This window comes from Amblyomma mixtum, chromosome 1 (genome assembly GCF_055824585.1).
Source record: "Amblyomma mixtum isolate Tamu chromosome 1, ASM5582458v1, whole genome shotgun sequence".
NCBI classification, from domain to species: domain Eukaryota; kingdom Metazoa; phylum Arthropoda; class Arachnida; order Ixodida; family Ixodidae; genus Amblyomma; species Amblyomma mixtum.
In genome coordinates, this window is record NC_143012.1 from 132,894,353 (window position 1) to 132,918,931 (window position 24,579).

A 24,579-nucleotide genomic window follows, 5' to 3' on the forward strand; every position below is an offset into this window, starting at 1 on the left:
TTTCATGACTTGCCTTGTACTTTTGTTTTGTGCTTCTTGTGCCCCCCCCCTGCCAGGGCCCTTCGCTGGGCCTGCAGTGTGGTCTAAATAAATAAATAAACAAACATACCTAATTACTGCCCCGCCGCGGTGGCTCAGTGGTTACGGCACTCGGCTGCTGATCCGAAAGACGCGGATTCAATCCCGGCCATGGCGGCTGAATTTCGATGAAGGCAAAATTCTAGAGGCCCGTGTGCTGTGCGATGTCAGTGCACGTTAAAGAACTCCAGGTGGTCGAAATTTCCGGAGCCCTTCACTACAGCGTCCCTCATAGCCTGAGTTGCTTTGGGACATTAAATCCCAATAAACCAATAAACCAAACCAATACCTAATTACTTTTATGATCTGTGATGTAAGCAGGATTCAGTGGTGGCGAGTGTGGGCAACAGCGGCCCATAGGAAATGTGCGTAAACAAAGGCCCTCTGTTATTTTCTGACTGCCTTTGTGGCTGCATTTCAGACGAGATGTGGCTCTGTTACTGGGCTGCGAATGCAGTAGAGGCAGTGCGTGCAGTGCTGGTGCGTCATTATGGAGCGCACGTTACGGACTCTTGACTTACTCAACTCGTACACAGCATACCACTCTCTTATTCTCGCTTGTTCATGTTCTACCGATAATTCACACTGTTATACAAAGGAATGAACCATTCTCACTCAACACTTTTACATTACCACAAACAAATTCTAGGGCAGTGTTGTGTATCGTGGTGCTGCCGCTCCAATTGTGTATCACACTACTGCCGCTCCAAGAGCCGCTTCCTGTATAGTACCTTCTGTCTGGCCTGAGCATCGTATTTCGCTCAACACCTCTTCCCCGCGTCTCCGCGGCTCTTCGGTCCTGGCACGTACCATATGCATGTACGAAGCTACACGCGGACACTGAACTCTGCACTCTCTCTCTCTATACCGACTGTCTGCCCCGCTTGTACGCTTTCGCTCAATAAACAGTTTTGCCTCAGACTCCGACTGGAGAACACATCACTGGCGACGAGGACGGGATCGCCGTGATCCCCAGCGCGCAATTGCAGTCAGTACTGACCGCCTCAGGCAAAGCTCCTGGATCCGCTCCAGCCCTGCACGTCCGTCGACATGGCAGCGCTTCTGCCTTCGGCCACGATCGGAGAATTCTCGCCCGCCGAGCCTTCCTCCTGGCCAGTCTACTTAGAACGCCTCGAGTTCTACTTTCAAGCCCACGACATCCAGTCCGATGAGAAGAAACGGGCTTTCCTCTGCAGCGTATGCGGCGTCGACGCGTATACTCTGCTGCGCTCGCTGTGCGCACCCAAGGCACCTTCGGAGGTTCCCTTCTCAGAAATCGTTTCCTTGCTCGACACCTACTTCATCGGGAAACCGTCCGTCACCATGGAACGATTCCGCTTCAACAAGCGAGACCAGCAACCTGGTGAATCGGTGCCGGAATATCTCGCCGCTCTTCGACTGTTAGCTCGCCACTGCGAGTTCGGGGATTGGCTGGATCGACTTCTTTGCGACCGCCTAGTCTGTGGCCTGCGTGAAGAGCCTATCCAAAGACGTCTCCTGGCTGAACCGGACCTCAAGTTGTTGAAGGCCATCCTACTGGCACGTGCTGCGGAAGAAGCAGCAGCCAAGACAGAAGAGGTTCGCCGCTCAAGGGTCCCCTCAGAAACGCATCAATTGCAACGGAACCCCAAGCGCCCGGACGTCAAGCTCGCCAACCACCCTCCGAGTCATCAATGTTGGCGTTGCACCGGCGAGCATGACGCTCGTACTTGCTCCTATCATTCCGCCATCTGTCGCTACTGCGGCAACAAAGGTCACCTGGAGAAGGCCTGCAGGAAGAAAGCAGCAAAAGAAAAAACTTCCAAGCCTGGTCAACACCGAAAGGAGTTTTCTCGCAAAAACAAGTACTCTCGTGGACGCAACCATCAGATTTTGCAATCAGCTGATCCAGCTCAAGACGTAAACTCTACGGCATCAGTCAGCTTTCATCGGGAATTTCAAGACCACAAGTCTACGAGTGGTGCCAACACCATCACTTCTCCGGCAGTCTGCGTGGACGTCCTGATAAACAGTAGGCCTCTAACCATGGAGGTTGACTCCGGGGCCGCCTGCACCATCATCAGCGAGAGGACCATGGAGAAACTTCGGCTCTCAAGGCAAGACCTAAGGCCATCCTCTCTACAGCTGCGCTCCTACACAAGGGAAAGCTTGGAGATTCTGAGATCATTAGAAGTTGCCGTCTCATACAGAACGAAGAGCACTCGCCTTCCACTTCTCGTTGTCCGAGGAAATGGCACCAGCCTGTTGGGGAGAGACTGGTTTTCTGCGTTGGGAATATCGCTCTGCGGAATAAACCACGCATCTCAAATCGAAATTCCGCTAACCTTGCTGAATGCCGTCTCTGAATACCCAGAAGTCTTCGCTGAAGGACTAGGGAAGAGCAAAGGACCATCGGTTCGTATAGAGCTCAAGGCTGAAATCGCTCCCATCTTCAGGAAAGCACGTCAAGTTCCGGTGGCTCTACTGCCCAAGGTAGACGAAGCCATCGACGTTCTTGTACAGGAAGGCGTCTACCAGCCCGTGCGATCCTCCCGATGGGCGACACCGGTAGTCTGCGTCGTTAAGAAGAACGGCAAGATCAGGCTGTGTGGTGATTACAAAAGCACCGTTAACCAAGCAATCAAGATGGAAACATATCCTCTTCCAACCATCGATCAGCTTTTTTCAAACCTTGCGGGGTGCACTGTATTCTCACAACTAGACCTCAATCAAGCCTATCAGCAGCTTGCCGTGGACAGTGACACAGCCGATCTGCTAACAGTCAATACGCACCGGGGACTGTTCAAAGTTACTCGCGTGCCGTTCAGAGTGTCGTCCGCCGTAGCCATATTTCAGCGCTACATGGAAGAGCTCCTCTCGGGACTACCTGGGGTCCACGTGTACCTGGACGATATTATAGTGGGAGGTCAAGATGCCTACGAGCACAACAAACACCTGCGAGATGTGCTGAAACGCATAAGTGACGACAACATTCGTCTGAGCCGAGAGAAATGCACCTTCGGCATGCCGGAAGTAACCTTCCTTGGATACCGCATTGACGCTGCCGGTATTCATCCGACCGAAGAAAAGGTCGAAGCTCTTAAAGAAGCTCCCAGTCCAAGGAACAAGCAGCAACTTCAGTCTTTTCTCGGACTGCTCAACTTCTACAACAGATTCTTGCACGGTGCAGCTCACGCCCTCGAGCCTCTATATCGTCTGCTTGCAAAGGATCAGACGTGGAGATGGCGCAAAGAAGAAGCCGACGCTTTCAAGCACGCCAAGGAACTTATACAGACATCCGATGTCTTAGTCCACTACGACGTGCACAAGCCGCTCACGCTTGCCTGCGACGCGTCTGCCTACGGCATAGGATTTGTCTTTAGTCACGAAGGCTCTACCGGACAAGAATCTCCAATTGCATTCGGTTCCCGTACTTTGAGCTCGACCGAAAGGAACTACTCTCAGACAGACCGAGAAGCTCTGGCTGTCGTTTCCGGTGTCAAGAAGTTCCACCAATATCTGTATGGCAGACACTTCAAGGTCTATACTGACCACAAGCCGTTGCTGGGCCTGCTGCATCACAGTCGTCCAATACCTAGCGTACTTTCACCGAGGATGCTTCGATGGAATTTACTCCTCGCACAGTACGACTATGAGCTGATCTACCGACCAGGACGTCAAATGGGCAATGCTGATTCACTCAGCCGCCTGCCGCTGCCCTCCACAAATGCCGAAAGTCCTGTTATGACAGATGTCCTGCTGCTAGAAAACCCCCCAGAAGCCTTTGCAGATGCATGCAAGATTTCTCAGCTGACAAGGAAGGACCGTGTGTTGTCGCGAGTACTCAAGTGGATTCGTACCGGATGGCCAGCAAAGGTAGAGGACCAGTTCCAACCTTACTTCGTGCGCCGCGACGAACTCTCCGCTTATCGTGATTGCATTCTGTGGGGCTCCCGAGTCGTGATTCCACCGCAACTACGCATGGAAGTGCTTGAGCTACTTCACTCATCACACCCGGGAATCGTTCGCATGAAGGGACTCGCGCGAGGTTACGTCTGGTGGCCGAAACTCGACAGCGATGTGGAGAACACCGTCCGTGCGTGTGAGACCTGCCAAGAATCCAGGAATGCTCCACCCCGCGCTGCAGTCCATCCCTGGGAGCAGACTACGAGACCGTGGTCTAGGCTGCACGTGGACTTCGCTGGACCAGTCCAAGGCAAGATATTTCTTATCGTCGTGGACTCGTTCTCAAAATGGCTAGAGGTCGTTGTGGTGAGGACAACTTCAGCTGCACTTGTTGTCCGAGAACTCAGACGGCTGTTCGCCACACACGGACTTCCCGACGTCGCCGTATCTGACAACGGTTCTGCATTCACATCAGCTGAATTCCGGCAGTTCCTCGCCAGGAACAACGTTCGTCAAGCTTTAGTCGCACCCTACCATCCGTCTTCTAACGGACGGGCCGAACGCTTCGTTCAGGAAGCGAAGAAAGCTCTTAAACGACTGAAAGGGGGCGACATCGAACTTCAGCTCAGTCGTTTCCTGTTCCAGCAGCACTTGCTGCCCTGCACGACTACAGGAAGAAGCCCGGCGAAGCTACTATTCTCGCGTCAGCTAAAGTCCGCCCTAGACTACTTGCACCCTGATTCTCAGGAAGGCAACTCGCCACGCGACCAGTTGTCGCGGAAGCTCCGCGCTACACGAACCCGCAAGTTTGAGCCTGGTGACTCAGTTTTCGCTAGGAATTTTTCGCCACATGGGTCTCGGTGGCTTCCCGCGATCATCCGCTCCTGCAAAGGACCAGTGTCCTATGAAGTCGAACTACTGGACGGTACGTCCTGGCGTAGGCACGTCGACCACCTTAGAAAGAGGGACTATAACCTACCCGATCTTCCTCACCGTGCACCTGAACTCGAACTGCCTGAGCCGCATTCAGAGTCAGAAAACCAGGATGAACAACCCGCTAGCACTTCGGCCGAGCCAGACGCCGACTCACCTGAACCCGGGCACAGCCGCTCCAACTCAGAGAACGCGGATACCTCCGACAGAATTCCTCCGGCGACCGGCACCGTTCCTCGACGCTCCGCCCGAGAGAGGAAGTTTCCTTCTCACCTCCGAGACTACTACGTCTAAGGGGGAGGAGTGTTGTGTATCGTGGTGCTGCCGCTCCAATTGTGTATCACACTACTGCCGCTCCAAGAGCCGCTTCCTGTATAGTACCTTCTGTCTGGCCTGAGCATCGTATTTCGCTCAACACCTCTTCCCCGCGTCTCCGCGGCTCTTCGGTCCTGGCACGTACCATATGCATGTACGAAGCTACACGCGGACACTGAACTCTGCACTCTCTCTCTCTATCCCGACTGTCTGCCCCGCTTGTACGCTTTCGCTCAATAAACAGTTTTGCCTCAGACTCCGACTGGAGAACACATCAGGCAGCAACAAGTTTAACTTGTCTGCATGCCTCAACTTATATCAGAGAAGGTTTCAGTTGCGTTCTCATGTGGAAGAAATTGCCTAAAGATGTCGGGCACTCTACCAAAGGTATTGCTGCTCTAAACAGGTCTATGCACTAATGAAGGCTCCTTGAAGTCTGACTGGTTACTTGTGTGGTGCTGTTACATCATCATCATCAGCCTGACTACGCCCACTGTAGGGCCAGCACTTACGCCAGCACTTAGGCGCTGGTGTCCGTTGGACCCCTTCGGTGGGCACGAGAGCAGCGTTCCAGCCACAATGGCTAACGGACCGCCTCTGTTTGCCATCTAGGTGCTGCTTCCACTTGTCATCATCATCATCATCATCAGCCTGACTACACCCACTGCAGGGCAAAGGCCTCTCCCATGTCTCTCCAATTGACCCTGTCCTTTGCCAGTTGTGGCCTCCGTATCACCCGCAAACTTCTTAATCTCATCCGCCCACCTAACTTTCTTCCATCCCCTACTACGCTTGCCTTCTCTTGGAATCCACTCTGTTAACCTTGAGAACCAGCGGTTATCTTGCCTTCGCATTACATGTCCTGCCCAAGCCCACTTATTCCTCTTGATTTCCACTAGGATGTCATTAACCCGCGTTTGCTCCCTCACCCACTCTGCCCTCTTCCGATCTCTTAACGTTACACCTATCATTTTTCTTTCCATAGCTTGCTGCACTGTTCTGTGCTGTGTTTCTGTGCTCTTACATTGTATATATTTTCCTGTGCATTGATGTGCGTGTTTTTTCTCTAGCCTTAGTTGTGTACTGTACCGTTAGAGTTCAAGAAAACTTTGTGCAGAATGACACAAGACGGAGGGAGAAACACGTACACACACACGAGCGCAAACTTGCAAATGTATTTTCGGAAACGATACATCGCCTTGAAAAACAGAAAGGGCGCAAGCGTACAATATCCAGTGCAACGTAGGCCTCACCTCACGCTGCCAAGAGAAAAAAGGCCTTTTCAAGTCCTCCCATATGTGCACAGGCTATCGCAGAATGTCAAAAGGGTGGCCAAGAAGTTCGGAGTTGATGTTGTGTTTACAACTCCTTTGGAATTGTCCCGCCTGTGCGCCATGACCAGCAGGTGCCAGGGGAAGAGAGCAATGAAGAACAAATGTGTCATGAAACACCAAACACAGTTTGTGCCCTGCACTGTTGGTGTGCTGTATAAGGTTCCCCTCAGCTGTGGGACTGTGTACATGGGCCAGACAGGGCGCTGTCTCAATGACAGGCTCAGAGAGCATGCCAATTCCCTGGGCTCAAATGGAGGCTCGAACCTGTCATTGCATTGCCTTGAATGCAAACAGTACATAGACAGGATTAAGAAAAGAAACAGCAGTGCCGTCCTCTCCTCCGTTCTACGGTGGTTGTCGGGAGAGCTTCCGATAGAGTGGCCCAGGAAATTGTGGAGGCCCTCGACATATCTAGTACGGCAGGCTGCATGAGTAAGGCATCGGTAGCCCTTCTCAAAAAAGAACTTGAATTTCTTCGCGACTGATAACCCGCTTTCGTGTTCCTGCTTTCTGGGCATTTCCACTGAGTATGAATTGTCTTGTGCCTATCACTGATGCTATATTTGCTGTACCACTGTGCTCCCACATGTGTTGCTCTGGCTATTGCACGCTTGCGCCCTTTCTGCTTCTTAAGGCGATGTAAAGTTTACGAGAATACAGTTGCAAGTTTGCGCTCGTGTGTGCGCATGTTTCTCCCTCCCGTCTTGTGTCAGTCTGCGCAAAGTTTTCACGAATATGTCGCTGCACCAACTGGCTGAACGTTCTGCTCTACTGTTAGAGTGTTTACTTTGTTGAGTATTTCTGCGTGCGTATACTGCATAGTGAACCTACTTCTCTGTATTGGACCCTCCAGACAAACAGTCGCCTTGCTCCCCCACAGAATCCTCAGAGCAGTCTCTGTGTCCCTGTGCGCAGATCCGGGAGGCCATTCGGCAGTCCTTCACCCGGCAGCAGCATCTGAGCCCCCGGTGGGACAGCACGCAGCAGGGCAAGTGCCTGTCTCTCTCTCTTTCCCTTCTTATGGCCCTGGGTGCAGCCACCATCGCACTGGTGTGGCTCGGCTTGAGTTGAGAAAAAACTGTGGCCTCCGTCTGGAATCCTCTCTCGTCGTGGCTCACGCTGTTGCAAGAGCAGCATGGGTGGGAACAAGGAGTCCAGTGCACTTTCTGTCAACCTCTCATGTTCTCTGGCATGACTGTCTGACCCAACTAGCGTGCGCCCCGCTTGCTGTGCCCTTAGAGCAGGGATTGGTGAGGCTTGATCTTGTGAGCTCCTGTGCACAAAATGTGCCAACTTGGTCTTTCTGGCTGCTGCCGCTGCCACTGTTGTTTCTGCGTTTAGAGACAGTCATCTAGTTTTAACATTTGAATCTCCTTCCTAGACCTCACCCTTTGTTTCCTCACCACATCATGTCTGCTATGAGCACAGCGCCAATGAACCCCTCCTCCCCTATGGTTCTGCTCATTCCAAAGGGCATCATCATCAGCCTGTGCTTTAGGAAGGCCATGCAGAAGTCATGCCATCATCACCTTCAAACCCATAGTTCTGACAGTCAAGTCTCGCGCCTTGTAGGTGCTAAATGCCAGCAACAATCGTTGCTTGTAGTATGTAAGAGAAGAAGCGTCAGGGAAGAGAGTCCCATCAATGAGACAGCAACAGTAAGAAGACAGTCATCCATCCGTACATGCGTGGTCACAACCTGAGGAAGATTGCAAGCAGGATAGTCGTGGTAGTTCTGTTCTCTCTGCCCGTAAAGCTCGGTAGACTGTGTATGAAGGTAAATTGCCCAGAGGCATCACCTAAATGCGGCTCATAAAATACCTTTGCACTGTGTCAGGTAGGGATTGTGTACAGTATTCCTTTGTCCTGCGGCAAAGGGTATGCGGACAAACTAGAGAATGTTTTAAATGAGTGCTTTCTGGAGCATCAGAACCACGTGCAAACAGTAGCCACAGTGGGCCACCTTGTCTGCAGAGGGGGGCCAAGACTGTAGTCCCCAGTTTCCCGATGCATGTCTCGTTAGTAAGCACAAAGAAAAGGACGACACCAGGCAAATCGTTGAGGCTTCCCTAACCAGAAAAGCAGGTGAGGTACGTGTGAGCACCCCTGTGTGTGTCTTTGACAGCATATATTTGGCCGAGCATCTGAATTGACACAGAGTGATGCGTGTGTTTTGTTTGTTTGCCTCTTCGCTCTTTTCCTTGCACCTTGCTACAAAAAGGTGAGCTCGCGCAGCATGCAGCTGCAGTGAGCGCCATCTCCGTGTTCGTTCTTCATTTGTCCTGTCCAACACTCTTAGCCTTGTCCCCTCAGGGGCATCTGCTACATGCAGACGTTGGTGAGTGGCAACACAACGGGGTATCCTGAGCATCCGCAGGGACATCCCCGCAGGGGGATGATGGTGAGCAGAGCGCCACCACGGACCCAAGCATCTAAGCTTAGCTGTGCGTAGCATTGCTGTGTCAGGGAAAAGGGGATCCTGATGGTTGAGCCGATGCCGAGCGTTTGGACCCTTAAGGCCCCTTGGCGGAGGCAACACACCACTTTGGCCCCAGCTTCCTGTAGATGGCACCTCTGTCCTGACCCGACCGGGGGAAATCGCCTTTTCCTATCCTCCCCTCTCTCCTATTCCTTTCTCTCTCCTCCCTTCTTGATTTTCTTCCTTAACCTTGTGTGGCTACCCTGAGTTGCCTCGCAGTCATTCAGGCCTTGCAGTTTCCTGTCCTCCGTCGTGGGTGACTGCCACCACGGCCGAAAAAAGCATATATTTCATGGCTCCCCCTTCCCATCAAAATGGTCGGCCTCAGAAAGGAGTGCGGACCAATGTGACAGCCAAGTACCCCCCAGAAATACAAAGAAAGTTTCCCGAAATTTGACGTTCTCCGCAGTGAAGAAACAGAGAAACCTGCCCGAACGATATCCCCATTTTTGGTAGCAAAAAGCCGGACCGATGCCTTGGGCACGGGCTGCAAGCCAATAAAAATGCCTGGTGGCGACTTCCTGCTGGAATTTAAGACAATTTCCAGTTCTCCAAGCTCTCTACCATAGTCTCATTTGGGGAAACCTCAGTCTCAATCACTGCACATTTATGTAACAGTAGCTTGGTTTGGGCTAGTTGGTAACAGTTCTTCGAAAACATTGCACAAAAAAGGACACGGACGACACAGAAGTGGACGGGACAGGCGCTAACTTGCAACTTTATTTTCGAACAGCCACCATGTCTAATGTATAGGAGCCAATCACCACCATCAAGCGATGAGCATGCACAAAGACAATCAAGATTACAGCGTGTGGAAAATGAGCAAATGAGAAAAAAATTACGATAAAATAAGAAAAAGAAAAACACAGTGCCGGGGGAACAAACGAACAGAAAATAGACATTGCATACTGAAACTTATTACTAATAAAACTAATAAAGCTACTAATAATAATAAACAATAATAATAAATAATAATAATAAAGCTTCTAATAAAGCTAATAAAACACCAAGGAATAGAAGCTTCTATTCCTTGGCATTTTATTGGCTTTTACTTCATTTGTTATTTCCATTTCTCATATTTGCATATCCCACTCACCCCCCCCCCTCCCTCTCTTGTTGTTTTAGCGTGGAGCCCTCTACACTCGTGGTTTATACTTCTCGTTTTATCCTTTTCTGTTTCGTCCTTTCCGTCTCTTTTTTCATGTATATATTTCCTAGTTTTAAGTTTTTAAATTTTACTATATATAGTTTCACAGCCCTTGTCTGTTTTCGGCCTAATTTTCCGTTATCTTTTACTTCCCATGCCATGCTCATAAATGTAATTTCCCCATTGTCAGTCTGCCTTTCCTCACCACGTGTTTGTCTTAGTGTGGAGCCTTGTACACTCCCATCATCTTTTACTCGATCTATTTTTATCTCCTCATTTTTGCCGCGTTATTTGTTTGGCTCTAGACCTTGACAAGCTTGAAAAGTGCATTTTTGCAGTAATTAGGTTTCAGTACACGATGTGTCTTTTTTGTTTGTTTGTTCCCCTGGCACTGTGTTTTTCTTTTCCTTATTTTATCGTAATTTTCTCTCATTTGCTCATTTTCCACGAGCTGTAATCTTGATTGTCTTTGCGCATGCTCATCGTTTGATGGTGGTGATCGGCTCCTATATATTAGACGTGGTGGCTGTTCGAAAATAAAGTTGCAAGTTAGCGCCTGTCCCGTCCACTTCTGTGTCGTCCGTGTCCCTTTTTTGCTTGCGCTATGTTTTTGAAGAACTGCACATCGATCCTTAAACACTGTCCGTGGTATGATTTCTGAGACAGACTTCATCCACCTCACTGAGGAAGAGATCCTTGAGGGTCTTAGTGACCACAATGTCATAAATGCGCATCACATTAAAATAAGGAAAGACGACGAAGAAATACCTACAAAGCATCTCTTGAGGAGCACACTCCCAGAATCCATAGGAGCAGGTGATTATTTTATTTATTGATAGTGTAAACATTCACAGGCTTATACAGGTGTGGGTAGCAAATCACATTTGTACAATTTACAATACATCCTAGTGAAAATAAAACAAAAACAGAATGAAAAGGAACATTGGGCATTATGCAGCTATTTCAGAAAGGCCTATGAGTGTATGCACATGAAACACACTCGGTGAATCAGCCCTTTACAGCCACTAATTTTGAATGCGGCTCCCCACAATGTTGCAGTTTGCTGGCCAAAAAATATTTCCACTTTTGCAGCAAATTCATCTGCAGATATCGAGGCTACAATATCACGTGGCACCCTATTCCATAATTTGATGATGGATGGGAAGAAAGAATACTTGAAAGTTGTGGGGACACCTTCGTCCCCTGCGTTCACTTTCCCGCATTGCACCCCCTACTGTAGTTAGCTCCTCCGCAAAGCACTCCCTTTAGTTTGGTTACTCTAGCTAACAGGGGAGGGCGCTCGCGTCGCAGCGACAGCAGCGACAGCAGTGCCACGGATGGCGTGTTTTGCCGCTCGCGCGCGGGGGAAGGCTAGCTCTCTTCTCCCTGGGTCCCGGATAGCGTGTGGACGTTCACGCGCAAAGCTCCGCTCTTCGCCGCGGGCGCCTCTTGGTCGGAACTTGCTCCCGCCGAGCCCGTCCCGTCGGGCCTCGGAGTTTATCCCTTTGCCCTGCCGTGGGCGAACATTCGCTCGTAGCCGTGCTGGTGAGTCGGACATCCTCGATTCCTCAGTGTATTTTGTTGCTAGCTGGCGTTATTGTTGTTATAGCAATAAATGCCTTGTTTGTGTCAGCCAGTGTGTCGTTCCTTTGTTCCCGCAGAGCAAGGCCCGCCGTGGTCGGCGTGCGCTCGGTAGTGTACGCGACCACGGGGTGGGGTCCGCGCATTTTTGAACTATGTCAGCCGCGCTTAAGCGGGGAGAACGCATTTATATCTCCCCCATTTTTAAACCCCATATCTGGCAGCCCAACGTGGGGCCTGCTCTTGGAACATTGGACGACTGTCAGTTGGGTTCGAGGAACGCTCTTTGTCCGGACTTGACAAGTGGTAGGCCTAGTGTGAATTTTAATCGCTAGGACCTGCGGCATGCTTTCTTGAGTGCGAGGTGTATTGCGCTGCAGCATGTTTGAACTTTTCGACATGCTCAGCATGTTTTTTTTGTCAAGTTTTCTTCCTGGAGTTGCTTCAAGAACCACTTGGTCCGCATCGAGGGAGCCCGAAGCGAGTGAGTACGGAAGCCGCGTGGGTGGTCCGAGTTTTCTGTATATATTTTCTCGCTGTCACTTTCTCGACTCTGGGAGTCGCGGCTCCGGGAGCCGGGTGGCCTGGGGCCACGGGTGCCGTTACGAGCTCGCTGGTATTGCAGCTCGGCACCGGGTGTTCCGACACCGTCCGATACGGTGGGCGCCGATCACTCAGAAGCTGCTTCGTGCAGTGAGTGGGGTAGGACCATCCCACAACGCTGATGTCTCCTCGCGGCTGCGCGCACAAAACCCGTTTCGGGTCTTTCTTTTGTTGGGGGTCGTCGACCGTCACTATGGTAGTGAGGCCTAAGGCTATTCATAGCTGCCTGCACCTTGTCAAAAGTGACACGACCACCGGACTGTGGTGTTGAGAGGGGGCGCACTTTGCTGGCCGCCCGTTTTTTTTAACCTCGCATGAACCGAGCATTCTCGTTCAACTCAAGAAAGGGCTTTGTTCACTCGAACTTTGCGTTGCACAGCCGCCCGACATGTTTTGCTAGCGAGTTGAGCATTGAGCCACCAGGGCCTTGTGTACACCGTTTCCCCTCCCGTGACCTACGTTAAAGGCATGCGGAGTGTGTTTCGGAAATTTTGCAGATCCAGTGGAGCCACTCCGGCTTGCTGTCCTGTGCACATCGTCTCGCTGCCGCCTGCTGCGACGGAGCGGCCTGTATGCTGTTCGCCGCATCCATCTGGGGCAGCTGTGGCGAGACCAGACAGCAGCCACCTGTGGCTGCTGTTACTCTGGCGACTACTGCAGAATCCTGGCCTGCAGTGGTCAACCGGCCCTCCTCTTCGCGGGCCTGCGGGCACTTAGTCCGCGGGCCATGCGAGACGTCCCAGCGGAGACCTTCACGCCGCCTTCGGAATACCGCGGAAGACTGCGTGCACGCTGTCGGCGTGACCTCCGCTGCAAGACCTGCCTCAAGTGCATGAAGACCAAGAGACTCCTCCATAGCATGTAACTTGCAGGCGTGTGGGTCTATTTAAGGTTGGGGGGATGTGGGGACGCCTTCGTCCCCTGCGTTCACTTTCCTGCATTGCACCCCCTACTGTAGTTAGCTCCTCCACAAAGCACTCCCTTTAGTTTGGTTACTCTAGCTAACAGGGGAGGACGCTCGCGTCGCAGCGACAGCAGCGCCACGGATGGCATGTTTTGCCGCTCGCGCGCGGGGGAAGGCTAGCTCTCTTCTCCCTGGGTCCCGGATAGTGTGTGGACGTTCACGCGCAAAGCTCCGCTCTTCGCCGCGGGCGCCTCTTGGTCGGAACTTGCTCCTGCCGAGCCCGTCCCGTCGGGCCTCGGAGTTTATCCCTTTGCCCTACCGTGGGCGAACGTTCGCTCGTAGCTGTGCTGGTGAGTCGGACATCCTCGATTCCTCAGTGTATTTTGTTGCTAGCTGGCGTTATTGTTGTTATAGCAATAAATGCCTTGTTTGTGTCAGCCAGTGTGTCGTTCCTTTGTTCCTGCAGAGCAAGGCCCGCCGTGGTCGGCGTGCGCTCGGTACCGTACGCGACCACGGGGTGGGGTCCGCGCGGTTTTGAACTATGTCAGCCGCGCTTAAGCGGGGAGAATGCATTTATATCTTCCCCATTTTTAAACCCCATAAAGTGTAGCAGCCGGTGATAAGTGGCCTGATAGTCTTGTCATGGCTTATTCTGGCTGAGTGCTGATGTGGGGGTTTTAGACACTCGTGTTTGTAGATAATGCGGTCATGGTAGAGAAGGTGCACTTAAAACAAGCAATATGCCGCGAATACTGTGAAAAAACAAACCGAATGGCTTTGTTTTGGATCTCTTCTAATTAATTGATAAGGTACGCTTGGTGCGGATTCTAGATGATGCTGCCATATTCAAGGATTGGTGGACTTATTGCCTGCTAGCTTTACTTTAGCTGGCACACGTGCAAGTCTCCTGCGAAGAAATGCGAGCAATCTAAACGCTTCTGTGCACATTTCATTGAGGTGAACTTCCCATTTGAATGCGCTCTGCTCCCTTGCCCTGCCTACGTTGGCCACACTGGAAGATGTCCGAATGGGAGGGAGCACAACTACACGGTTGCCTCTCGACATAGTGGCGTGAAATTGTAGACATTGGCCAAAAAAAAAAAAAGACTTTTCGGCTCCCACCTTGTTTTTGGTTGGCGTCTACAGTTTAACGTTATGATTTGCCCCGATGAGACGTGTTTTCGTTCAACTCTTGACTTCACTGCCTCTCGACACATTGCTGTGACTGCAATCAGTGCAAGGAACAAGGGCCTTCCTTTGAGCAGACCACAAGAGAAATTGCTGAGGCTGGGACAAGTGCGTGAGCACGCCTTCAGTACTGTTAAGGAGCGTCATTTCGTGGGCATAATGTAGCAGTTGTTCCATTCACATAGTTCGGTGTGCACTAATATATTTGTGTTTAGTTCGGGAACTTGCCTTGTGTAACACGTTGTTCACTGCCGCTATCCTGGCGAGGCCCGATGTATCGCAGACTAGTTCAAGCATGGCACTTTGTGGTGTGCTTTCTGTCAGTCTTCGTCTCTTTCTTGTGTGCCAGGAATCGTTCTGTATAAAAATGTCGATTGGCATTTCTTTGCACAAGATCTGAACAGATCCTTTTCTTGTGCTTACAGAATTTAGTTTGTGTTTGGGCTGTTTTAATTGTGGAAGGAACCTCGTAACGCATTCCGGCTGTCGACGGCAATGATGAAAGTAACCAAATTCTCTTCTTCTTCATTTCTGGATGCCCTGAGCACCTAAGTCCTGCTAGGCAGACCTGACCCTCTAGTGTGTAAGCGCACCGCTGTAGCTTGCAGATGCTTCACCCCCTTGTGTACCATGAAGGAACCTTCTCTCCTTCATGTCGCCTCCCCGCAAATACGGCCGTCTCGAATGCTAGCGCACCTGTTTTAGCAGAGTGGTTTGTTGGGCGAGTTGGTTTACCATATTGAAATATACCTGCGCTTAAAAATGCATGTTTTCAAAATGCATTGAAGAAATCTTGCCCGGAATTAGTGAAAGAAAGTTTTGAGCAGCAGGTGGTGAGGCTAAAGGAAGCAGGTTATCCGGATCAGGTTTTGGTGTCGGTGGCAAAAATCCTGCTCAAGAAAATTGGCAAAAAGGGTACGGTGCCTAGCAAGGAGGGAGCAAAACAAAAGGAGAAAACGGTGGTGATTCCGTACATTCATGGGCTGTCCCATAAGCTTAAAAGAATTGCTTTGAAAGTAAAAACTAGGGTCGTTTTTTCAGCCCCGGACAAATTGGAAAACTTATGCAAAATAGTAACGTACCCAGAAAGAAAAGCTAAGGGGTGTAAGAAGAAGCACCAAGTCCCCATGGTCGCATGCGCAGAAGGAGTGGTATACAGGTTGCCGCTGACATGTGGCAAAGCATATGTAGGCCAAATGGGGCGATGTTTGAACGAGCGGCTCCGTGAGCATCGGAAGAACATGGAACGGAAAGGCGATGGGAATTTGGTTGTTCATTGTCAGGAGTGTGAATGTGTACCTTCCTATAACGAGACGAAGATAGTAAGCAGGAACCGTGACCAAACGGCGCGTGAAATAATTGAAACCATGAGCATAGCGGACAGTGGGGTTGCATGCGTGAGTAGCACGTCCCTTTCACTACTATCAAAGGAAAGGGCATTTTTGCAAAAGGGAAGGTAGGACTGGACATGTGACGAGACAGTTTGTCGATTTTTTATCATCCGGGTGTTACCATCTTCCATTTTTATCAGCTGCTGGTGTGTATAAAGAGCAGTGTTTCCCGAATAAAAAATTCAGTTGTAAGTCCAGCGCTGTGTGTGTGTGTCTCTATCTTTCAGTCCGTGTCTTTTAAGCGCAGGTATATTTCAACCTGTTTTAGTTTTGGTGTTGTAGGTGGTGCTTTGCCACCTTGCGGCAGGCACTGCAGAGAAGCCACTGTGGCGGGTGACTGCCGCTGCATTTCAGATTTTCATTGTCGCGTGCTCTCACGTTCGTCCCTTTTGCATGTTTACACATGTGTGGTTGGTCAATAAACATATTATACGAGCACAGTCTGTCAAAATTTTAAAGGTAGTAGCTGGGATATTGTGTTTTCCGGCAACGTATTGACTGGAAGAAATGTAGTGTAACTCTTTTCTCCCAGCGTGCGAACTGGCGTACAAACCGGTGTATGAACCGCGAAATCATATTAACACTGGAACGTATCAGCGAGGTTTTACTCTATTCTCATGTGGGTTGTTGAGGCAGTATGCGTACGAGCTTTTCTACCAAGAATTCTTGCACTGTAGAATGCCTTGAAAGAGACATCAACCCAGTATGTGATCACTGGAGATTTCATAGTGGGCCATAGGGTGGCTTTTTGATGCCCAGTAAGGGTGCTGTTAAATGGCACTCTGCTTTTCAGGTACACCTTCTGGATAGTTGGTGTTTGCTTTCAGACCTGGCCACATTATGATGGAATGAAAAACGCCCGTGTGATGTCAGTGCACATTAAATCAGGCATCCCTCCATGTAGGTGCTCCATAAACCTGACCACATGCGTTGTGCCAGGTGCTGCTTTCATTTGTCACCCAGTGCGGTTGAGAGCTGGACTTTTCTGTGCTTGCAGACAGCAGCAGTGAAGTGTCAGTCCGGGAGGTCCAGAAGAGGCTGGTCTACGTGCGCTCCATCAAGCGGGTGAGTATCACTTCATCCATCAACTGTGGGATCAAATTGATTGAACCAGTGAAAAATGATTTCATCCGCTCTCAGGCCTCTCTCACTGCTAATTCCGTGGCCATTCTCCGTAGTAGGTAGTGGCGCCAGCTTGCAGCCCAAGTAATATTGAGGAACTGGCCAGTCACCAGAAAATCCGGTGTTGTGAGCGAAAAGTCACTGGCTCTGGTTGGTGGTCCCCAGAGGGCAACGTCACCATGGCAGTTACTAAATTAATGACTGGGATGGGCAACCACACAAGCCCCATCGTAGACCAGCAGGGGTGTGAGCACTCCCCGAGATCTATGGGTGTAAAGATATACGGGAATCAAGCCATTACGCATCAAACCCTTATCAACTGCAGTGCTGGTACTAACCCAGCTGCACAACGCTAAGGTTGCTGTCATTTTCCTAGACATTTGATTCCGTTGGGCACAACAAACTAAACTTTATGACTGTGGATTCATCTGCTTCTTAAATGTTATTTATTTATTTTTATTTATTTTCAATACTCAAGGCCCGGAGGCATTACAGAGAGGAGGGGCATAAAAATCGGAAGTAATGTTCTTGAAATGTTCAACATCGGTGATTCCAGCGATGAAGGCAGGGAGGTGGTTCCAGTCATTTGCAGTTTGAGGAATTATATGAATTCAAGCAAAGGGTGGTTCTGCAGTGCGCAATCTATGATCACTACGCAAGGATATGTAGGATGGAGGAAGCAGTAACTGATTTTTGAGAATAGGGTTAGTATAATAAATCCGATGGAAAAGACATAAGCGAAAATATTTACGGCGCAAAGAAAGAGCTGCAAGACCAAGGGTTGACTTTAGTGCAGATACGCTTGCTGTTCGTGAGTAATTTGAAACAATAAAGCGGGCGGCGCAGTTCTGAACGGACTCCAAAGTGGTAATTAGAGATATTTGTATCGAATCCCAAATAAACCATCCGTACTCTAGTTTAGGTCTCATTAACGTCCTGTACAAATGAAGCATAATGGAACTGTCTGCAGCTGTGGAATGATAGCGTAACAAACCAAGACACCTTTCAGAAAGACAGCAACGAGTAGTGATGAATGGTGTCATGTCCTCAACTCAGTCAGTAGTCTCTGGTGCTTTTGGACACATACTTTTTTCACTCTGCGTTAATGATTTTCCCTCCATTTTACTGTACTCCGAAGCATTAATGTTCAGAGATGACAGTGCACAAATCTTTATTGGGGACAGTTTAAATGAGCTCGTAGATAAAATTAACGAGCAGCTTTGGAGAGTTCATTCATGGTTTAGAAGAAATCACACAAATACTGACTAAACTAAATACACCGTTTTTCACTCAAGGAAAAAAACAGCTTAATTTTGATAGGTTTAATTTATTCCTGGAGACAGTGCTTTTACAGTGAGTAGTCTCATTTAGCCCTTTCGGCCCTGGCGGTGTCAATTGACACCACACCACAAATATTACGCTCTCGCCTCAGTAACAGAACAAAATACTATTAATTTTTAGTACAGTAGTTTCTTAGGGATCCCTGCTGCTATCGAGACCGCTGTTCATGGACTTCCATTGAGCTGTGAGGTCTAAGGAAGAAGAAGTAGCAGCACGGGAGGCATGGAGTGAAGAAGCCGAGGTATAGCAAATTTGTGCATTTTTATCTCACTAACCATTCAGTCTTCTGCGCTCACATTTTTATATGTTGTGTGAAACGCCTATCAAGGGCGTCCGCAGAATTTTTTGCAGGGGGGGGCCCCATTGGCTGTTGGCGCCGGAGGGGGGGGGGGGGGGGGGTTATGTTCGTAGCAAAAAGGCACTATTTGCGGAGTAAATTTATTTATTTATAAATAAATAAAATAAATAAGTAAAATACACACATGAAAGAAAAATTACAAACAGCAAATTAAAGCGTGGCTAGGAGAGATACATTGGAGTTTATCAACGAAGAAACAATTAAAATTAATAAAAATGCAAAAAGATACTATCACTTCGTGGAGAAGAGTGCTCAGTCTTGCTGCATACGGGTTCTCGACACACCCGGATTGATGACCAGCACACAGCACAATATGTTCACAAACACGCAACGACAGTCAGTCGGTAAACAGCAACTGTAGACGCCTCGGATTTTTCTGGGCGAATTGCGTGATGACACGGGTGATAAATTCATTCCTGTGCTTCATTACACGCTCTCGGTGCACACTCATCATACAAAGGCCGTCCAGTCTGTCGTTTGTCATCGTTGAGCGTAGCCACGTTTTCACTCTCCTCATTGTACTGAAGGAGCGTTCGACCGTACAGGTAGTAACTGGCAAAGCCAAAGCCACCTCAATGGCTTTTGCAACACCAGGGAAGAATGTCTTGGCCTGATGTAGAAGCTCGCAGTAAGTTATTTCTGATGGGTCCCCAGTTTTGTTGCACCACATCTCGTACCAAGAGATGGCCTCTTCCTTGAAGTTGTCGATGCCGTAAAAGCACTGGAGTTCTTCGGCGAGAACAGCGAACTCAACACGGCTCAAGTGCTTCATTTTTGATGGATGCAGCTGGAGAAGTTTGAAGCTCCTCTCATTGCTTTCAGAAAAGCGCCGAGCTAAAGAAGCAGTGAGGGAGTCCAAGTACGGCACATATATTGCCACACGGTAGTATTCCTCCGGCGACTGAATCCCGCAGTTGTCTCGGTGGGCCTGACGAGAGACTTGTCTTGGCACAGATATCACCACATTTAAGTGATTGGCTGCCTCCCTTGCTGCATTCATGATGTTAGAGAACTCCTCTACAGCGTTCGTCCGGTGGCCGCGAAAAATACGTTGCAGCTCAGTGATGTGGTCATGCACAGAATGGAAGTCCATGGATACACCTTGCAGAATGTTCGTAACTGGTTCGAGCCGAGCGCTGTACTTCGCTACAATATGCAAGCAGACGATGAAAGATGAGCTTGTTGTTGCGCAGTAGAGGATGTGAGCTCGTTGTCTAGTTGCAGCGTTCGAGCATGATTCCATGGACGCGAGCTCCTCGAGTGCTTCGACTATGGCCACGTAATGCTGAGAGAAGATCCTAATAGACTTATATTTTGCAGACCATCTTGTCTCACACAGCATCGGAATGTTCGGCACCAATTTTCTCCGGAGTACGCTCTCGCGGAAGAAGTTTATGGTTTGTTTGATTATGCCAATTGTGTTTCGAATTTCAGAGACGTCGTTCAGATCGTTGATGACGAGATTTAGTTTGTGACTTGCACAGTGGAAAAATAGTGCCTTCGGGAACTGTTTTTGTATAATTTTGTTCACTCCAGCTTCTTTTCCAGCCATTGTAGAGCATCCATCGTACCCCTGTCCAACGAGGTTCGAAAGAATCAGCCCGACATTCGTCAAAAACTTCAAGATTGCCGCGGCGATGCAAGCGGAGTTTAATTGCTCCAGCTCTACAAATCCCAAAAACTGCTCTCGAACGCACACTTCGGCTCCCGCCTTGTCAATAAAGCGAACGCCTATAGACATCTGCTCTTTTCCTGAAATATCTGCAGTTTCGTCAGCAAGAACGGAAAAAGCAAACGCTTTGTTAGCTTCGGTAACTATCTGCTCTTTCAGGATGTCGCCACAGATTGTGATGATCTCGTTCTGGACGCGGACAGAAGTGTACTTGGCATTGCCAGCAGAAGAAGCGAAGTGCTCCTGAAGTAGAGTATCTCCAGCTTCTACACGAAAGTCAAGCAGATCATTGAAGACTCCACTATCGGACTGCTTGCCGCGAATTGGCAAGTCATGCGTCGCGCAAAAGACAATGGTGGAAACTATTGGAAATAGTTTCTCACGGTTCCTTTCAACTTGCGCGTGGAGTGCTCTGTTCAGCTGCTCTACAACGGGTAGCTGCTTGCCTTTCATCACATCCATAAAGTTCTGTGAGGCCGTCATTGCCTCCTGGTGCCATTGGGATTTTACGTGATCCCTGCACGCCTCGTGCATTTTTCTGTAGTTACTGAAAGCGCGCACGATAAAACTTCCTTGAGTACCCCGGTGAACACGTGGAGGAAAAATGACGCAAAAACGACAAATAGCGCCTTTCGCTGTCGCTGAGTACGCAAGCCAGGGGGCGTAATCTCCCAGCCATTGATGTCGAAAAGGCCTCTTTCCAGGTGTTACATCCTTCTTAAAATCGTATGTAACATTTGGTGACCATGGCTTAGTAAGAAGACGTAACTTCAAAAAGTCCGGTATGCCAGTGAGTTTAGCTTTGCCTAGAAACTCTCCTAAGTCATATTCTTGAGGCAAGTTATTTGTTTTCTTGATGTTGTCTCCGGACTTCGATCCCAAGCAAGGAGAAAGGGAATCGTCTCGGCTTACTGCGTGACCGGAGCTCGCTGGTGAAGTTCCTTCCATGGAGACGACGACGTCGGCTACTGTCCGGTGATGAAAGGTTGCATCGCTCTGGTCAAATCCGGACTTAAATCCCAAGAAAGGAGAAATGGAATCATCTCGGCCTGCTGCATTACCTGAACTCACTGTTGACAGAGTCCCTTCCATGGAGTCGACGACATCAGCTACTGTCCGGTGATAAAAGCTTGCATCACTCTGTTCAAATGCTACACCGTTGTCACATATCACACCAGAATCTGCAGGGGCGCATTTGGATAACGCTTCGTCAGACAACCGCTGACGCTTGAAGAAGCGCCGAATGTCCATCATTCGGAACCGCGCGAGACAAAGCTGGCTATGGAGTTCTTCGGGGTTGGTAGTGTTAAAAATATATACACATTGATTGAAAAAACGGTTGAATGCGTACGTTGAAAACAAAAAATGACTATATATACAACGAAAACTTATTTACAAGATAAATGCACGCTCGCAGCTTCATACACCTCGCTCCATCTTGCTCGCGCAACCGCACAGTCGAGTATTTGCACACACACTACTCGCCACTCGTCGTTTTCTCGTCCGCTGTCTTGATTGTTCTCAGCTTCGTTGACAACCGGCCACTAAAAATACCGAAGCACAAACACAGAGGCGCGCACACATGCAAGGGCCTACTTGCCGCAGTATCCCCGAATACGCACTGTTGGAGTTGAGGGTTCAGGACAGGAGTGCCGCTGAGCGAAGAGGTAGATGGCGAAAGGAGAATAGGTTTATTTACATTTTACATTGGTGGTTAGAAGTGAGACGATTCTGCCGCATCCGTTGTCGAGTTTTATATCCTTCTTGTTCCCTAAAGTCCCTAGGTTGAGGACGCCCTTGCCGGAGTGGGAGGGGCCTAGAGCTTTCACCTGTGCGCACACACACGACACTGCACTCATGGTCACGCCCCCTTCACGTGTGGAGTCTGAGGGAAAGAAGGTTGTCGTCGAGGTAGCGTTGACGGCGGTAGGTGATGGCCTCCGGCCAGCCGAAGGTTTCTGCGGGTCACCGACATCTGTTGATCATCAAATGCCACCCGCCGCTCGAGGCCAGACGCGAGGTCACGAAAACGCCGAAAGTGGTTCCTCGTGCTTGGGTCCGCCTCATTGTCGCGGTGCTTGGGCACGCCAAAGAGCAACCGGAGACGAGGCCCTTTGTTCCCTGGCACGGTCACGGCAAATGGGGAAGATAACGTTCGTCTCCCCGAGGCGGCGGCGGCGTTCTACACGTGCAGGCACTTTGTGAAGGGGGTCTGGTTTTGTTCCTGCACTCCAACCGGGCAAACTCCGTAATTGAAGTCAGCTGGCACCTGGGTCCTCTCGGTGCTTGTGGTCCATGGCGGCAGGCCCGAAAGCAATCACCCTCAAGTCGCTAGCAGCCATACACAGTAGAAACAGGCGTGCTGGCGGCCACCCGGCGAGACTTGTTGTCGTCGTTCCTAATAGCACTTTGGGGGTGAAAGGAACGCCTCGCGACTTCCGAGGGGAAGGGACACTCGCCACTCCGGTCGGAAAATTTGTTTTGTGTGTTTTTATGGGGTTCAGAGCCCCAAAACGACTCAGGCTATGAGGGACGGAGTAGTACAGAGTTCCGGATAATGTCGACCACCTGGGTCTCTTTACCATGCACTGACATCGCACAGTACATGGGCGCTGTTGGGATTTGAGGCCCAGCCAGAGGTGACAGGCGAGCCAGGCGAGCCAGGCAGGCGCCATCGGGCTGCCTTGACCAAAGGCGCTGGCTTCCGGAGAAGATGCAAGGAACGCTGGTGTGGGGGCGCCTCTGGAGACTGCGTCGCCGTGAACAAAAGCAACTGCTAATCCCCTTTGCCGAAGATTCTGAAAGCGGCGCTTCTACCGAACTGCGCTCTCCCGTGGATCGGAGGAGACAGCGAGCGGCGGCGGCGCCAACTCATCGCTTGCTTGCCCTTGAGCAGCCCGACAAAGCGGGGGTGGACACGGCTGATTTGTCCCTCCCTCCTGAAGAATTCATCGGTGGCCGGATTGTGCACTGTATGCCTCCGTGTGGCTATCTCTCTAGAGATCAAAGAAACAGGCACCCATCTCAAGACGCCTCGAAACACATGCTCGCCGGTGCCACTGTATGTCTGCAACGACGCGTCCCCGGACGCGGCACTTCGCAGATGTGACCCAAAGCTGGAAGCGGGGCCGCTTTTACTCTTTTTGCTGAGCGCACCGCCGCCCCTGGTGTGCGGCCATCACTCACGGTTAGAGTGAGTGATTTTCCAGGGGGGTGCAGCCGCCCCCCCTTGCCCCCCCCTCCGGACGCCCATGACGCCTATCCAAGCTCACACCAACGTCGTAAATATCACTGAATGCGTAGACGCTGCGTTTGAACACATTTTTGACATGTGCGATTTTGACACCATCAGGGCTCAACGGTTGCCAGCGGTGGCCATCGAGTGATGATAGGTCATCTTTGTAGAATAGAATCTGCTAGTATTTTAGCAGATGCACCTATACTAACGGCCTTTTTGGACTGCTGACATGAATGTTCATTACAAAAAATGGACAAAATCTTAAAATTGGCTTTCTGATGAATTGAAAAATGAAAATTTTCGCTATCATACATGGTGAATATTCGGATTGAGCCTTGAAATGACCATGCGGATGTCGGCGAACAGGAATCGGACCAAAGGAATAGCGAGAAGAAATGCACGCCTGACCTTGCGCTTTTATTCCTTTTTTTTACCTCTCTCCTTCTCCTATAAGCTGTGAGCATCGACACTGAGCTGCAAGAAGCGACCGGGGTATTTACACTGAAACTCGCGCTCCGCCGCTCGTGCAGCACGTGTGGCGCGCGCTCTATGCTCGGATCAATGCAGCGTGTTTGGGAGTGTTTTCTTCAGAAAGCGTGTTTGGTGTGCTGATAATCAGCTTCTGCTTTCTGCCCGGCCGAGAGATATCCTGAATTCATAAGCCTATGGATGAGAGGGAACTTCCTATCACCTGAAGGGAACAGCATTCGGTCAAGACACAGACACGACGAGATTATGTTCCACTTTATGAATTCTTCTAGGGCAAAAACGCTGGTTTGAAAACAAGCGCAAGCGAGATGTAGTGTGCCGCGTGCAAGCTTAGAACTTAGATTTGCCGACCTTCGCGCTGGGTGCTACGGAAGTGCTTCGTGAAGCTCAATAGAGAAGGGCATTACAGATTCGAGGAAAGCCTTTATCTTGACCACAGTCGCCTTCCAGGAAGGCTACGCAAGTTTTGAACATGTCAGCTGTTGACGTAACTTACACAAGCTGGAACACAAACCTGGCAG

The 24,579-nt window shown here is 50.0% G+C and overlaps 1 protein-coding gene across 1 annotated transcript in view; it reads left to right on the top strand.

The window, feature by feature from the left end:
* Positions 1 to 24,579, top strand: part of LOC149367631 (DENN domain-containing protein 2D-like) — a 174,956-nt gene that overhangs the window by 58,602 nt on the left and 91,775 nt on the right. The window contains exons 3-4 of the mRNA XM_089575130.1: positions 7,461 to 7,611; positions 16,836 to 16,903. Of these exons, the coding sequence (XP_089431256.1) occupies positions 7,461 to 7,611; positions 16,836 to 16,903 (219 nt within the window). The remainder of the gene's footprint in view (positions 1 to 7,460; positions 7,612 to 16,835; positions 16,904 to 24,579) is intronic.